At 39.0% G+C, this 17,727-nt stretch overlaps 1 protein-coding gene across 2 annotated transcripts in view; it reads left to right on the top strand.

Moving 5' to 3' along the window:
- The first annotated feature begins 684 nt into the window (after window positions 1-684).
- The window catches only part of LOC127422563 (cation channel sperm-associated auxiliary subunit gamma-like), a 20,505-nt gene continuing 3,462 nt past the window's right edge, over window positions 685-17,727 (top strand). Inside the window, exons 1-23 of one of the 2 annotated variants that reach the window (XM_051666205.1) lie at window positions 685-1,053; window positions 1,199-1,428; window positions 4,726-4,779; window positions 4,865-5,012; window positions 5,093-5,219; window positions 5,329-5,401; window positions 6,406-6,561; window positions 6,656-6,827; window positions 8,373-8,510; window positions 8,663-8,767; window positions 8,920-9,039; window positions 9,694-9,741; window positions 9,850-9,961; window positions 10,767-10,881; window positions 11,045-11,206; window positions 11,392-11,510; window positions 11,605-11,818; window positions 14,075-14,137; window positions 14,341-14,527; window positions 15,522-15,634; window positions 15,733-15,813; window positions 16,302-16,358; window positions 16,434-16,590. In XM_051666205.1, the coding sequence (XP_051522165.1) occupies window positions 1,038-1,053; window positions 1,199-1,428; window positions 4,726-4,779; window positions 4,865-5,012; window positions 5,093-5,219; window positions 5,329-5,401; window positions 6,406-6,561; window positions 6,656-6,827; window positions 8,373-8,510; window positions 8,663-8,767; window positions 8,920-9,039; window positions 9,694-9,741; window positions 9,850-9,961; window positions 10,767-10,881; window positions 11,045-11,206; window positions 11,392-11,510; window positions 11,605-11,818; window positions 14,075-14,137; window positions 14,341-14,527; window positions 15,522-15,634; window positions 15,733-15,813; window positions 16,302-16,358; window positions 16,434-16,590 (2,767 nt within the window). In that variant the 5' untranslated portion in view covers window positions 685-1,037. Of the gene's footprint in view, window positions 1,054-1,198; window positions 1,429-4,725; window positions 4,780-4,864; window positions 5,013-5,092; window positions 5,220-5,328; window positions 5,402-6,405; window positions 6,562-6,655; window positions 6,828-8,372; window positions 8,511-8,662; window positions 8,768-8,919; window positions 9,040-9,693; window positions 9,742-9,849; window positions 9,962-10,766; window positions 10,882-11,044; window positions 11,207-11,391; window positions 11,511-11,604; window positions 11,924-14,074; window positions 14,138-14,340; window positions 14,528-15,521; window positions 15,635-15,732; window positions 15,814-16,301; window positions 16,359-16,433; window positions 16,591-17,727 lie in introns of both variants that reach the window. The other variant, XM_051666195.1, reaches the window with a different exon arrangement.

The following is a 17,727-nucleotide window of genomic DNA, read 5'->3' as shown; positions in this document are numbered from 1 at the left end:
AACTCTGATTTTATTATATCTCGCTATTATTATTTTTTTCCCCATTTAAACAGCGTATCGGCTAATCATTCGTATTAGAGGTTAAGATTTAGCACGAACTGTTTACATCTGCGAGTAGAAGTTTACTGAACAAAGTTTCCTGACGATTTACTGACAGCGAATTTGTGACATTAGTAAAATGTGTTAACTTCAGATAAACATATTTTACAATCCTATTATGTCATTTCTATAACCAGCAGGGGCGCTTTAAGGTACCTCTGCAGAGGTCCTTTTCCAGTTGTAAAGCGGGTTACGGATCGATCGATGCCTCGGAAGAGATTCTTTAACCTCCGTGAGTCTGTCATAGGAGAGCGTTTTAGAAAGTCCCGTAACGGTCAACTAGCGTGTTACGACAGTAAGTCACCGTTTGCGGATACCATACAAATTAATGGGGAGAGCCGTAAACTGAAAACTACCTGTCGCAAATTTTTCTGCGTCTTTTCTTATAAAACAGCAATTTTATCGTAGTAATCACCACACATAGTGCATTCCAAAAGGACTGTTTAGTGTAAAATATGTTGAAGATTAGCGGACAGGCGGTTAATTCATTAAGTGATTAGCTATTTCCTCACAAACTCAGTTTATTCAGTACACTGAAGCATCTCTTCAATAGACATCCATTTAAAAAAAACTGTCTAAGAGACCGCCGCGTTATGCTATTTTATTCTAAGCTTGTAGACACCCTTAGAAGGGCTCTGACCTCCCGCGATGTAGCTAGTGCCATAGAGCCATCCGTCTCTGACTAGACACTTCAACTGTAGGTTTTTCCTGAGCGAGCACACTCACTAAATGGAGCCAGTTGTGTGTTTACTATTTGGAACGAACAACCACTGGACTGGAGCATGTGCATATGGAATGAATTGACAAACAAACTGCCAATCGTTTTTCTTTTTTTGAATCTAAGGTGGTGAAAATGCCTATCAAGATGTGCTGCCAACATGGGTAGCATATTTTGAATGACCCACAACCCCTAACACTTACCCTAAAATGGCACTGGGATGGCCATCCTCAGAGGTAGGTAGGGGGATTGAGATGATAGACAAGGAGGCTGAAGTGCACCTAAACAGGGTGTAGAGTCACTACACTGTGAATTATAGTGTTCGTTTTGTAAGTCTGGGTCAGTATACATGTATTGGTTTTATTCTGTGTGTTTATTTAGTAATGCGGATGATTGTAGTTATGGTGCTCGCGCTGTCAGGAGTATCTCGCGCCGCAGAGTGCGAGTGGGGCGCGCGCTTGTGTAAACCCGAGCACATTTCCACGGAAGCCTGCAGTCTGTGGATTCCAGTCTCGTGGCGTAACGGGGCCATCGAGGTGCAGGATCTAGACCCCAGTGTACAAGCCATAATGGAAACTTTAACCGACCAGCCTGTGGATACACATAAAAACGTGAGCCCACATCTTCGATATTATACAGAATAATAATAAAAATTATATATATATATATATATATATATATATATATATATATATATATATATATATAATGGCAAGAAATAGTATTTGAACCCTTTTGAATTACCTGCATTTATGTATAAATTAGTCTAAAATCTGGTTTGATATTCATCTAAATTACAGTTACACAAAAAATTACTGTTTTAACAAATAACTACACAAATTATTGTATTGTTCTTGTATATATTGAATACATTGTTCAAACATTCACAGTGTACACTGGAAAAAGTATGTGAACCCCCAGGCTAATGACGTCAACAAAAGATAATTAGAGTCAGGAGTTGGCAAACCTGGTATCTAATTATTGTTAGAAGATTTGAGGTGTGGGTTAAAGCTACTCTGACTTATAAAAAGCACTCAAACATTTTGAGTTTGCTATTTACAAGAAACATCCACTGACACTCTCAGAAGACCTACGATCAAAAGAACTACACAGTTATCTCGCAGAGCTTAGATATTCATCTGTCCCCAGTTAGACAAACTGTCTATAAATGGAGATGATTAATTACTGTGGCTACTCTCCCTAGAAGTGGCCGTCCAGCCAAGATAACTCAAAGGGCACACCGCAAAATGCTCAATGAGGTAAAAAAAAACCTTGAGTGACAGCTATAAACTTGAAGGAATCATTGGAACTGGTTAACATCCCTGATCATTAGTCTTCTATACAGAAACATTAAACAGGTATGGTGTCCATGGTAGGACACCATGAAAGAAGCCTTTGCTTTCCATCAAAAACATTGCTACATGCCAGAAGTTTGCCAAAGACCACCTTGACACTCCACAACGCTACTGGGAATATGTTTTGTAGACTGATGAAACTAAGGTTGAATTGTTTGGGAAAACACACAGCACTACGTATGGTGTAAAAAGGGCACCGCATACCAACATGAAAAAATCATCACAACAGTTAAGGACAGTGGATGGAGTATCATGATTTGGGCTGCTTTGCTGCTTTGGGGCCTAGACCATCATTGAGGGAAATTAATTCCTAAGTTTATCAAGATATCCTACAGGATCAGGGTGGCTATGCGCCAGCTGAACCTCATTAGAAGGTGGGTGATGCAGCAGGACAGTGACCCTAAACATCGAAGTAAATCCGCTACAAAATGGCTTAAAAAAAAGAAAATCCACCTTTTAGAGATGCTGTGGAATGACCTCAAGAGAACTGTTGTGGAATGACCTCTCAGACATCATAAAAATATGGCTGAGCTGAAGCAGTTCTGTGAGGAATAATGGTCCAGAATTCCTTCTGAATGTTGTGCAGGTCTAATCCGCAGCTACCGGAAATGCTCAGTTGAGGTTATTGCTGCCAAAGGAGAATCGACCAGTTATTAAAATTAGGGGTTCGCTTACATTTTCCACAGCTCTGTGATTGTTTAATAGGATGTGTTCAATAAAGACATGAAAGATTATAATTGTTTGTGTGTTGTTAGCTTAAGCACATTATGTTTGTCTATACTTGTGACTTTGATTAAGATGAGATCACATTTTGACCAATTAATGCAGAAAAAAAGCTAATTCCAAGGGGTTCACATAATTTTTCTTGCCACTGTATAAATATACAGGTGCATCTCAATAAATTAGAATGTCGTGGAAAAGTTAATTTTTTTCAGTGATTCAACCAAATTGTGAAACTCGTGTATTAAATAAATTCAATGCACACAGACTGAAGTAGTTTAAGTCTTTGGTTCTTTTAATTGTGATGATTTTGGCTCACATTTAACAAAAACCCACCAATTCACTATCTCAAAAAATTAGAATATGGTGACATGCCAATCAGCTAATCAACTCAAAACACCTGCAAAGGTTTCCTGAGCCTTCAAAATGGTCTCTCAGTTTGGTTCACTAGCCTACACAATCATGGGGAAGACTGCTGATCTGATAGTTGTCCAGAAGACAATCATTGACACCCTTCACAAGGAGGGTAAGCCACAAACATTCATTGCCAAAGAAGCTGGCTGTTCACAGAGTGCTGTATCCAAGCATGTTAACAGAAAGTTGAGTGGAAGGAAAAAGTGTGGAAGAAAAAGATGCACAACCAACCAAGAGAACCGCAGCCTTATGATTGTCAAGCAAAATCGATTCAAGAATTTGGGTGAACTTCACAGGGAATGGACTGAGGCTGGGGTCAAGGTATCAAGAGCCACCACACACAGACATGTCAAGGAATTTGGCTACAGTTGTCGTATTCCTCTTGTTAAGCCACTCCTGAACCACAGACAACGTCAGAGGCGTCTTACCTGGGCTAAGGAGAAGAACTGGACTGTTGCCCAGTGGTCCAAAGTCCTCTTTTCAGATGAGAGCAAGTTTTGTATTTCATTTGGAAACCAAGCTCCTAGAGTCTGGAGGAAGGGTGGAGAAGCTCATAGCCCAAGTTGCTTGAAGTCCAGTGTTAAGTTTCCACAGTCTGTGATGATTTGGGGTGCAATGTCATCTGCTGGTGTTGGTCCATTGTGTTTTTTGAAAACCAAAGTCACTGCACCCATTTACCAAGAAATTTTGGAGCACTTCATGCTTCCTTCTGCTGACCAGCTTTTTAAAGATGCTGATTTCATTTTCCAGCAGGATTTGGCACCTGCCCACACTGCCAAAAGCACCAAAAGTTGGTTAAATGACCATGGTGTTGGTGTGCTTGACTGGCCAGCAAACTCACCAGATCTGAACCCCATAGAGAATCTATGGGGTATTGTCAAGAGGAAAATGAGAAACAAGAGACCAAAAAATGCAGATGAGCTGAAGGCCACTGTCAAAGAAACCTGGGCTTCCATACCGCCTCAGCAGTGCCACAAACTGATCACCTCCATGCCACGCCGAATTGAGGCAGTAATTAAAGCAAAAGGAGCCCCTACCAAGTATTGAGTACATACGCAGTAAATGAACATACTTTCCAGAAGGCCAACAATTCACTAAAAATGTTTTTTTTATTGGTCTTATGATGTATTCTAATTTTTTGAGATAGTGAATTGGTGGGTTTTTGTTAAATGTGAGCCAAAATCATCACAATTAAAAGAACCAAAGACTTAAACTACTTCAGTCTGTGTGCATTGAATTTATTTAATACACGAGTTTCACAATTTGAGTTGAATTACTGAAATAAATGAACTTTTCCACAACATTCTAATTTATTGAGATGCACCTGTATGTGTATATATATATATAATGAATCTTGATTTGAACTTGTGTAATGAATGTTTTGTGTGTAATGTTTTATAATGCTCTGCTGTGTCTCAGAAATTTATGGGATTTCCATATTACATCAGAGTAGACCTGCTGTGTGGTTCCAAGGTAGCAAAATCAACTTCTCTACATACATTATTTGTTACTAATGTGTACACTCATGCACACAATGCTTAAGTGTGTGTGTCTGTAGGAGTCTTCGGCGAAAGCCATGCTGGACGGTTTATTGACTGGTTTGACTCCAATAGTGATTGTGAGGTTCCAGGAGTCCACACACCCCACTCGCCTCAAACTACTGAGACTGGAAGTGGAACTCAAAACCGCCCCATTATCAGACAGCGGTTTGTATGTTTCAGTGCTTGCTTATGCTTGTAAATATAAACACATTTATTTATACTGAGGAGTTTGCTTGTGTTTGTAGCACCCTGTGGAAGTAAGATGTGTCCGTTTGGCTGGTACGCCCCAATGCCCATCATCAATGGTTCAGTGGTGTACAGGCTGAAGGTTAAATCTAATGGATTTGGTTCTCAGGATGTACCTGAGAAAAGGTGAGTGTATGAGAGAATATGTGGGTGTGAGTGTCAATTTTGTTTTCATAAATCATTATCGGCATATAATAGCCTTTCTCTGTTCATATGATGGTGAACCTGAGGGCAGCTTTACCATAAATGTGAATGGCTATGTGCGTGCTACAGAGAAAGGAAAGACTGAAACATCCTTTGGCAATGAGGTAAGGTCAAAGAGAATAAAAACTTATACTTAAAGGTGCACTCAGTAATTTTTCCCTATTAAAAACGTTTTACTCCTATAGAAATTAATTGTAATTTTGAAACATATGCATATTTTCATGATAACGTACATGAGATGAAGACTCCAGTCATATCAGTAACCTTATAAAAGCTAATTATTTTAAATGGAGAGGGTCCCTTCATGGGAGCTGCCATGTTAGGATCACATGATCAGCCTAATACTACTCCTGCTTAATCTCAGTAACTGCCATGTCATTGGACACTTTCACTAGTGGATTAAATTAATCATGGCTGACTGTGAAAAGTGATTTTCTACAATGGCATTTTGGAAACAATGGAAAACTATTGATTGAATGGTGCTGCATCCACACCACTAGGTGTCACTGTAAGTCCAAGAGGACATGAATAAAAACTTACTGAGTGCACCTTTAAACAAGCCAGTGCAGATTAACAGTATCTCGTTGCGTCTCAATCAGTTCCCTAGTTCAGTAGTCAGGGCACTGATCAGGGAGTTGGCCTTTTGTAGGGCTGTCCCAATTGCAAAATTGTTCCAGTGCACTGAAACTTTTGCTCCCTAAAAGTTCTCAGAATGCACCGTAAAAGTCAGGGAGCATCACTGCTCAATATGTTCCCTTGCCGGAAACGTCGTTATGTCTTCTGAAGTCTCTCAAGTCGTTAGAAGAAAAGCATAAGTGTTAAACTATGAAGTGAAAGCCTTATTTTCTCTTTAAAAGAGATGTTGTCTGTAATGTCTGTAATGGAAACAGTCTTTTAAATATTAGAGTTGTTAGAAGAAGGTTCAAAATACACAAAAAAGACATATATTTTAAATTTTTTGTCATTTATCTTTTATAATAACACTACATTTGAACATCTACAACAAAAATGTATAATAGAGTCATTTATACAGCAATGATTAATACCTATGTTTTAATACAGAACTTTTTAGCATATGTATTAGTGTGTTTTATTTATCTCTGAATAGATACAGGATCTAGAAGACATGCTGAGGGTTGGTAGTCCATCTCGTCCACTTTGGGCTGCAGTGGACCACACACCTGTTCTCTTGTTGCCAGGCATACCAGGCTTAAAAGCTGTGCTCATGACGGCTACGGAGTTTCAGTTCACATCACTCATCGAGGTAAACTTTGTGTGAATTGGTTGGCATGGAGCTGTGTGTGTTTAGCTTGCGCCTGTTTTCAATGCCTCTAAATGAATTGTATGTGCATGTTTAGGTGAATATAGAGAGCCACTGGTCAGGCTCTTTGAGTTGTCCGCAGGTAGAAATCTCTTCTATGATTCAGGAAGCGATATCTACAGAGAGCTCACTATTTGTCAGGCACAATCAACAGTTATACCGTTACCTTGGAAACTATTCACTTCTACCCCTCAAAGTGCCACCATCAGGTACAAAAGCTCTGTATGAGATTGTTATACATATCACTTCTGAAATAGAACATTGGTGATTGTCTATGTATTACCAGTAGAATGGAAAATATTTTAATAATGGGCCTATTTTCTTTACTCACACAAAAAAATCTGTGTAAGTGCAGCACTTAAAGGAATAGTTATCAAAAAAAAAAAAAAATCATAATTTTCTCACACTCATGCCGTTCCAGATGTGTATGACTTTTCTTTCTTCTGCAGAACACAAAGATTTTTGGAAGGATATTTGAGAAACAGATAAATATTTAAGTCCTTTTTAATTATAGGTTCTCCTCCCCGCCCAGTAGGTGGCGATATGCATGAAGAATGTAGAATAATTTGAAAGTGAAAGTGGAGAGTGAGGACTCAAATATTGATCTGTTTCTCACCCACACCTATCATATCGCTTCTGAAGACATTGATTTAACCACTGTAATTATAACGTGGAGGCAGGCTGAAGACACAGGAGAGACAAGGAAGTGTGAAAACCCAAGTGCAGTTTATTTACATGAGTGATATCCAAAAACGTGAAAACAAAACAAAACAAACATAAACGACTTGACTAGACTTGACACAATGTTACAATAACACAATATTTGACAAGTGACAATGGCAAACATGAGGGCTTAAATACATGAACATGGGTAACTACAAGACAGAGACAACCAATGACAAGGCTAAACTAATAAACATGAAAACAAGGCAATGAAACAAGAACCATTGATAAAACAGAACTGATAATAAGACTATTAAACATAGACTAATGAAGAGACAGGACTAAGAAACATAGTGTAACAAGAGGGTCACATGACAGTAACATGACAAGGAACCAATAAGAACAAAACACATGAAAACATGGCAGGAACAAGGAACCGAGTTTTCAAAATAAAAGACATGAAAACATAATAGTAATCATATGGATTACTTTTATGCTGCCTTTATGTCCTTTGGAGCTTCAAAATGTTGGTACCCATTCACTTTCATTGTGATGACCTACAGAGCTGAAATATTCTTCTACAAATCTTTGTTTGTGTTCAGCAGAAGAAAGTAAGTCATACATATCTGGAATGGCATGAGGGTGAGTAAATAATGAGAGAATTCTCATTTTTGTGTGAACTACCCCTTTTCAACTGTCCCTTTACAGCACTTGCAGCTTCTGCAACATTAAAAATTCTGTAACAGCAATTAACTACTGAAATGTCATGCATTTACAGTATGTGTGAAGCAGAATATTCGGTGGGAATATTAATTTTATCCATTGCAATTTTATTGGATAGTAGTAATGGTGTTATTGGTTAATATTATGCTCCCCCACCCACCTGGGTTATGTCAACAGAAAAGAAAAGTTATTTTGAATGCAGACTAAGTTTTTACTTTTTGGTGAAAGATTATGAAAAAAACATTTTCCTCTCTCTATCTCTTTGCTTACTGTCTCACTTTTGCTTCCTTTTCTCTCTTCCCCTCCCTATCCCCTCTCCTTTTTCTTTCTTTAACTGTCACTTGTCTTCTCTCTCTCTCTGTTTATAGATGCATGGGAACAAGTATTAAGGTCAGTCTGTGTGTCTGGTTTGGTACCAGCGAGTGTTCCTCATCATGGAAGAGAGTACTTCTATGTTTCGGGGGGAGGCTTGCAGAGTGGAACCCTCCACCGTGCAGAGGTTTTCGGTCAGATACTAAACTGTATTCTCTCTTTGTCTCTCACAGAATCCCTTATTGTGTTCCCCTCTCCCCTTTTTCCTCCAATATCATCATGATCATTACAAAGAGATTCCTCTTCATCTCATTCATCTGCTCTCTCTCTCTTTTTTTGCAATTAGATGGGGATGTGACCTTTACGGAGTTGGTGGATTCTTTCGGCCACACCGCATGCGAGTTTTTGACTTCTCTATGCTGTGATATGAATTGTGAAAGTGATAAGAATTGTGAGTGTATTGTTATAAAAAGTAAATGAAGTGATCATGTGTACACTTATTAAATGCTCTGCATCACTAATTATTTTCTAATATATTTTCTAATAAATGTTGACATTTATTTATAAGGAAGAATATGATACTGATTTAATCTTTTTCTTTAGGTCCCAGCTGCCAGGTGCGTTCAGCAGCCCTATATGCTCAACAAAATGTGACTGATATCATCCTAGTAGAATTGCTTCCACAACAAGACCACAAGCATTCATACATACTGCTCACACTAGGTATATACACGAACACAAACACACTCCTACACATTTCTAATCTTAGGTACCTGAACTCAAAGGGAAATAAACATACAGTATGATGGCATGGTTTCAGATCTTCTGACGCAGAGGCTTCAACACTCAAGCAAAGATGAATCAGGAAGTCGAGTGTTACTAACAGAGTTTCTAAAAGTTACTAACACTGCATGGCTTCAAGGGCTCTGTTTCTTGCATTTAGTATATTATCACTTCAGATGATAAGCCACTGGCAAATTTATAAAAAATAATAAATTAAATAAAAATTCACATATGTGCACAGATTTTTACTTTAGCTAATTTTCACCAACAAACATCCTACTCAAAGCAAAATGCCTTATATGAACACCTGTACTAGCACACTTTTGAACTGTTAGGTAGGAGCAGAGGCTGCCATCTGAGGTGGCTGTGTTATCATTACCACACTAGCACCACCTACTGGAATACTACAAAGTCACTACACATTTACAGTTATATTCTCTTCTGTTTTATCAAAACTCAGCCAATCATGTGACATAATTAAGTTCTTGAATGGCTCTGAGATAAACTGTATAACATGCTAACAAGCAACCACACTATTACTGATATCTCTATGTCACAGTCAGGAATGTCCCTGTTCTTTGTGTTTTTCTATAGACAGTGATTTTCACATGGGTGACCCTTTACCTAAGTTCATCCCTAATGGTGAGAATCAACATAAGCACAAAAAAAAAAAAAAAAAAAACACAAAAAAACATATCAATACTCTCATATGACTGGAAGCATGTGTATATACGTGTGTGTGTGTAACAGAGCACAAGGAGAGCAGCTCTGTAGAGCTGAAGCTCAATGGAATGACGTTTAACCCCAGCACAGGAATCCTGTACATCTGGGGCAACACACTTATCTGCTCATATGTGCTCACGTACGTAAACATGCATGTACTACACAACATGAATACTTACACAAGTATTTACATTATTATATTTAAAGAATAGTTCACCCAAAAATGAAAATTCTCTCATCATTTACTCACCCTCATGCCATCCCAGATTTATATGACTTTCTTTCTTCTGCAGAACATAAATGAAGATTTTTAGAAGAATATCTCAGCTCTGTAGGTCCATACAATGCAAGTTAATGGTGACCAAAACATTAAAGCTCCAAAAAGCACATAAAGGCAGCATAAAATTAATTCATCTGACTCCAGTGGTTTAATCCATATCTTTTGAAGTGATCCAATTGGTTTTGAGTGAGAACAGACCAAAATGTGACTCAGTTTTCACGATAAATCTTGACCTCAGCAGTCTCCTTGGGGATCATGATTTTAAGCTTGATTACACTTCCTAGCTCCGTCTAGTGCTCTGTGCATGGGTCAAGCACTAGGAAGTGTAATCGAGTGTTGCATTTTGGTCTGTTCTCACCCAAAACCAGTTGGATCGCTTTAGAAGACATGGATTAAACCATTGTAGTCTTATGGATTACTTTTATGTGCTTTTTGGAGCTTGAAAGTGTTGAACCACAGTCACTTGCATTGTGTGGACCTGCAGAGCTGAGATATTCTTCTAAAAATCTTAATTTGTGTTCAGCAGAAGAAAGAAAGTCATACACATCAGGGATGGCATGAGGATGAGTAAATGATGAGAGAATTTTCATTTACGGGTGAATTTTTGCTTTAAAATAAGTCTTGGTGTATGTAAGTATCAGTATGTTTATGTGTGTTTGTGCAGTTGGGATGTTGGGCAGAGTTTTCTGTTCTTCAGAGGATTTCCTTTGGAGCAGATGATAAAATATTTCACTCTGTCCTATGATGGAAAATTTGCCTTTGTCACTGAACAAGAGGAGGTGTGTTTATGTTTTAGAAATTCTTAAAATCAGGAAAGGTTACTGTACTGTACAAAGTATTACTGAAATATGAATGTGAAAATATGAGAAAATTCTTAATGGACCTTTCTAGTCGGTATTTGTAAAATTAGGTATGTGCTTCTCTTTCTGTTTCTCTCTGAAGCTGTGGTGGGGTCAGGAAAGAACAGATTCTGTGTTTCGTTTGCGACCATCTCAGGGCTGGCATGTGTTCTCCAGTCTGCAGGCTCTTAAAGGACCTCATTCTTACTCTGATGATTACAGCACACTCACAGTGTTTTACGACAGCAGTAAAGAGTTACAGGAGGTTTAAATACAAACACACACACACACACACACACACACACAATAGATCATGTTCACATGTACACACTCACCAGATCTATAGCCAGGGGGAATGTTCTGGAGGCCAGATCTACACATCAGTTTTTATTCAAAATAAACAAGTACAGACTATAATTGCAATATCTGTGTGGGTGTGCTGGTGTGTAGGTGATGTACATGGTGGACTTTGATGGAAAAGGTTCTATTGTGAAGAGGAAGCTTCCAGTGCCTGAGATTCTGTATTACAGTCATTTTGCTCAAGCACCACACCAAGCTCAATACTTGCAGTAAGATATATGCTTGCTCTGTCTTTTGTGTTTGTTAATTTCTGTTGACTCTGCTTTGATCTTTTTATCTGACGTCTCTTTCTCTGTTTTATAGGTCATACAGTCACTTTACATTTCTGTCTGCATGTCCCTTTGACTGGGATTACTTTGAGGATTTGCCCCATCTAGAGCGCTTTAACCGATTGCAGTGGTACCTGGCTAGCCCCCCCATAGTGACGCCCCCCTCTGGATTACACACCACACAGTCATTGGCTGTGTACCAGGGCCTTCTCTACCACCTGCTGCAGCTCCATGGGCAAAACATAATGGTATTTTACCAGCAGAATATACGTATATATGCTTGCAACCTGCTTACACATTGTAACACTTTTCCGTGGAAAGGAGGAGGCGAGAAGCGAGGTTTCCCGGTTCAGGTAGGCGTTTAATTTATCCACCCTGATGCTTACAGTTTCACAAACTCAACAGCTTCACAGGCAAATATTTACTTAAACACTAACTTTACACACAATCAACACAATAGCTTGTAGCACCGTGGCCTTCATTGTGCCAGTCTCTCCCCCAGCTGCTGGCGGTGTGGCTCTTTTATGCCGCTCTCCCCGTGCTCACTGAAATTAGAGACAGGTGTTAGACATAATCTAGCTCAGGTGCAAGCGCCCTTACCGCTTTCTCTCTCTCCGGAGAGATGCTTGACCACGCCCCCGCTGCCACACACATATACACTGCTGTTATTGTTCACATCATGTCTGGCTCAATTCAGATTACTGAACATAATAGCTCTAACACAGTTTTTACTGTAAACCAGTCTAGACTGGTAATTGTGGAGGTCCCCTGGCCAAAAAAAGAGTAAAGTACACTTAAGAAATACTATCATTAATAGGTTAATTATACATCTAAATATTTCATGGACTGCTTACCATCTTTCCTCCTGTGAGTATTTGACTGTTAAGATTACTCTCTGCTGCATAGAGGCTTTTTTTTTTTGCTTACCCTTGGAGAATTGGTAATATATGTACCATTTTTAAAGAAAACATGAGTGAGCAGGCAAAACACATTTATTTTATTTCTTATGGGATTCATATTCAACTGTAGGTTATAACAGAATGGCACAATCATAAAACAAAACATGGCAACAATGAAAAAAATTAAATGACCCCTGTTCAAAAGTCTTTTGTAATAGTTGTCTATGAGGCCCCAAATTCTTGCAGGTGGTGTAGCTGCCCATTCGTCTTGGCAAAATGCCTCCAGGTCATGCAAAGTCTTTGGTCGTCTTGCATGAACCGCACGTTTGAGATCTCCCCAGAGTGGCTTGATGATATTAAGTTCAGGAGACTGTGATGGCCACTCCAGAACCTTCACCTTTTTCTGCTGTAACCACTGGAGGGTCAACTTGGCCTTGTGCTTAGGGTCATTGTGGTGCTGGAAAGTCCAAGTGCGTCCCATGCACAGCATTCGTGCAGAAGAATGCAAATTGTCTGCCAGTATTTTCTGATAACATGCTGCATTCAACTTGCCATCAATTTTCACAAGATTCCCCGTGCCTTTAGAGCTCACACCCCCCCAAAACATCAGTGAGCCACCATCATGCTTCACAGTGGGGATGGTATTCTTTTCACTACAGGTCTTGTTGACCCCTCTCCAAACATAGCACTTATGGTTGTGACCATAAAGCTCTATTTTGGTCTCGTCACTCCAAATTACAGTGTGCCAGAAGCTGTGAGGCATGTCAAGGTGTTGTCGGGCATATTGTAACTGGGCTTTTTTGTGGCATTGGCGCAGTAAAGGCTTCTTTCTGGCATTTTTGTTCAAGTATCGTCGTATTGTGCTTCTTGAAACAACCACGCCGTCTTTTTCCAGAGCAGCCTGTATTTCTCCTGAGGTTACCTGTGGGTTTTTCTTTGTATCCCGAACAATTCTTCTGGCAGTTGTGGCTGAAATCTTTCTTGGTCTACCTGACCTTGGCTTGGTATCAAGAGATCCCCAAGAGATCAAGAGAATTTTCCACTTCTTAATAAGTGATTGAACAGTACTGACTGGCATTTTCAAGGCTTTGGATATCATTTTATATCCTTTTCCATCTTTATAAAGTTCCATTACATTGTTACGCAGGTCTTTTGACAGTTCTTTTCTGCTCCCCATGGCTCAGTATCTAGCCTGCTCGGTGCATCCACGTGAGAGCTAACAAACTTATTGACTATATATACACAGGCACTAATTGCAATTTAAAAAGACACAGGTGTGGGAAATTAAAATTTAATTGCCATTTAAACCTGTGTGTGTCACCTTGTGTGTCTGTAACAAGGCCAAACATTCAAGGGTGTGTAAACTTTTTATCAGGGCCATTTGGGTGATTTCTGTTATCATATGATTTAAAAAGGAGCCAAACAACTATGTGATGATAAATGGCTTCATATGATCACTATCCTTAAATAAAAGACAGTTTTTTGCATGATATTTTCAAAATCAATGCCTGCCAGGGTATGCAAACTTTTGAGCACAACTGTATATCTTGACTATATGGGGTTACATTTGATTACATTATATTAAATTCCTCCTTCCTTTTTCAGGACATTAGAGATCCTAATGAAAGCTCCATCTCACGCATGTGGAAGGATGAAGTGGCGTACAAGGTGTGAGACTCTTTTACCGCAAATGTACAGCTCGACAATATTCTGTAAAAATTAAGAACAAAATTTCGTATAACAGTTATTATGGTTGTGCTCTGGTATTTAATGTTAAGATCTATTCAACTGTTCCTTGAATTGTGACCAGGCTTTGGTGATGATGCTTCTAGAAATGTCATGTTATATTATTTGTTCTTGTCATGTTTCAGGACTTATATTCCTACCTGGCGTATATCAGTGAGTCCTCATCAGGTGTGATCGTGGACATGGAAGTCTTTTCACACCCTGACCTGAGCCCAACATCCACTCTGCCTGATAGAGTTTACCTAGACCGAACAGCCTCATTCTCATTCTCTCTTTACCTAAGAGCCCAGCAGCTCACTCAGGAGCCCATGGGTTAGGAATACACACACGTACATTCATGTTCATACAGTCTGACATGGAATGATGCAGACTTTTTATGACCTCTTAAGTTTTTTTAATCAGTAAATGTCTACTTAAAAACATATTGATTTATAAATTAAATCTAGATGGGGCTTTTAACAACAGTAAAGTCATTTGTAGTGTTTGTAAGGTGTAATAAAATTATCATCGAAGTACAGCATGTATGAAATATCACCTGCAAGCGAAACACAATGTTGCCACTGCTGAATCTTTGATGCATATTATTTTGTTTTCTTTCCTGACAAAGGAACATAATTCATATTTATACACTCACTGAGCACTTTATTAGGAACACTATGGTCCTAATAAAGTGCCCGATGTGGTCTACTGCTGTTGTAACCAATCTGCCTCAAGGTTCGACATGTTGTGCATTCTGAGATGCTATTCTGCTCACTACAATTGTACAGAGTGGTTATCTGAGTTACCGTAGCCTTTCTGTCAGCTCGAACCAGTCTAGCCATTCTCCGTTGACCTCTCTCATCAACAAGGCGTTTCTGTCTGCAGAACTGCCACTCACTGGATGCTTTTTGTTTTTGTCACCATTCTGAGCAAACTCAAGAGACTGTTGTGCGTAAAAATCCTAGGAGATCAGCAGTTACAGAAATACTCAAACCAGCCTGTCTAGCACCAACAATCATGCCACGGTCGAAATCACTGAGGTCACATTTTTTCCCCATTCTGATGGTTGATGTGAACATTAACTGAAGCTCCCAACCCATACCTGCATGATTTTATGCACTGCACTGCTGCCGTATTATTGGCTGATTAGATAATCACATGAAAATGTAGGTGTATAGGTGATCCTAATTAAGTGCTCAGTGAATGTATATTTAGAGGCAAATTTAAAATTGGAGAAGAATCATATTACAAAACATAATGTAATAATTAATTTACCTATTGACAACCCTAGGAATAATATATTTGTGCTTGTTTGATTCCGTTGCAGATAAGGGTGATTTAAATCATATCAGGTTGTCTGTGGAGGTCTCTGATTACCGATATCTACATGTGACTCTCAGCAGATATGTGATGTTAAACCATGAAGGAGTTCTGTATAAGGCACTTTATGCTACCATAAACACCATTCTTGAGATTTCCTTATGAGTATTTGTTCATTTGTGTTGTTTACTCACATCTACCTTTGCTGTGTTGTCTAGGTGACAGTAATGGACAGGGGGATGTTTCAAGGTCAGGTGTTTCCGGGAGAGTGGCTTCTGTCCTTCAGTGTGCTGGTCAGGGTCAGTGATACTACAATCACTCAATCATTTTATATTGTAACTTAAAGGTATAGTTCACACAAAAATGAAAATTCTGGCATCATTTATACAAACCTGTATTACCTTTTTCGTGTAACACAAAAGATGAAGCAGAATGTTAGGAACTCATTCACTTTCAGTGGAAAAAAGATGCAGTGAATTGCGTGAATAGTGACTGAGGCTGCCAGTCTTAAATCTCCTTTTGTGCTCCTTGGAAGAAAGACAGTCATACAAGTTTGTAACAACATGAGGTTGATTAAATAATAACAGAATTCTCATTTTTGGGTAAACTAACTAATTGAAGTAACAATGTCTTCTATTTATTATGAGCAAATTATTTATTGCCAATCAGATGGCGTTTGAATTTGGACTTTGAAGATTGAATTGATTTGATTGAAGTGATATTTTAAATGTATTTGAATTGTGTGTGTGCTTACCTGTCTGTTTACCTGTCTGTTTTATTTGACAAGATTGGCAATTCAGAGATGAGGTGTTTTCATCAGACCGACCATGGAATGGTTCTCAAGGTAATGCTCTCACTTTGTTTCTTTTACTCTCTCAATCTCCCCTTCTTGCTCTTAGAAATTCTCTCTTTCTTTCAGGGTTTGCAGAGTGTGCCTGTTTCTATTGGTTGTCCTCCTGGTAACCAACTGGTGTTTGATGTCAGTACCACTCTGCAGGAGTCTGTGCGTCTGAACAAAAGGAACTTTAGCTGCGTAAACCCTGACCCAGTAACACCCTGCTTCTACTATGACAACTGTAAGAACTTGTTGTCAATGTTTTAAGACAATAAGAGATGATTGAACTAATATTTATTAAGAGGTGAAACTGTATGATTTATTTTTTTCATAAATAGCTCTATCCAGCTCCTGACTATTTAAATATGCAAATCAGATTAACAATTATGACAACTGACAATAATGTTCAATGGAAATATCTGAGAATTTTGAAATCTTAAAATTCATGGAAATTTCCATGGTGAATATAAAGTTTTCTCTGATTTGTAAGCAAATTGTTCCTTTTGAGTTAGATATTTTTTATTTTTTATTAATTGTTAAAACTGCTTCATCAAGAGTCACGTGACGCCATGCGGACGTGTAAATGGCGAGCTCTGTGCACTTTGCTAGTTTATAATTATTTTTATGACATAAACTGGTGAGATTCGATATACCCTGCTAAATATTTGTTCTTTGAAGTCAACATGGCAAAGAATTCAAAATCCTCGGGCTCTGGTGACATTAAAAGACACTTATGTGCTCAAACTGATACCTCAGATAGGCCCACAGATCAGGGACTCGGTTTGGATGGTGCGGCAAGAGAAATCCAACGCCAAATGGCGAGCATGTCTGTGATGCTGACGAAAGTTGTTGCTGACTTAGAGGATCTTGCTGTAATACGTCAATCGATTACTGCGATGGAAACAAAATTCTGTGAGTTGGTTACAAGAATCGGGGATGTCGAGAGATGGATTCGATTATCTGGAGTCATCGGAGAGGGAATTAGCTGCTAACCCGCTAGTGACCAAGATAGACTTGGAACGCATTTGGGAAAAACTGGAGGATTTGGAGGATCGTAATCAGCGAAACAATGTCCAAATTGTTGGAATTCCTGAGCATGAAGGAGGCAGAGATATTGTGAAATTCCTAGACGAGCTCTTCCTGAGTCTGATTGACATAACAGGCCATAAGCTGGAAATCAAGCGAGCTCACAGGGTCCCGGCTCACAGATCTGCTGAGGGAGACAGGTCCCGATCAATTCTGGCCAAATTTCTGAGATCATCCGATAAAGATCTCGTGTTGCATGAGGCGAGAAGCAAAGGAAAGCTTTCTTGGAAGAATCACAGCATTTTGTTGTTTCCAGACTTTGCGAATTCGACAAGAGAGAAACGTGATTGAT

Source organism: Myxocyprinus asiaticus, chromosome 3 (assembly GCF_019703515.2).
Source record: "Myxocyprinus asiaticus isolate MX2 ecotype Aquarium Trade chromosome 3, UBuf_Myxa_2, whole genome shotgun sequence".
NCBI classification, from domain to species: domain Eukaryota; kingdom Metazoa; phylum Chordata; class Actinopteri; order Cypriniformes; family Catostomidae; genus Myxocyprinus; species Myxocyprinus asiaticus.
This window is presented reverse-complemented; position numbering and strand designations above follow the sequence as displayed.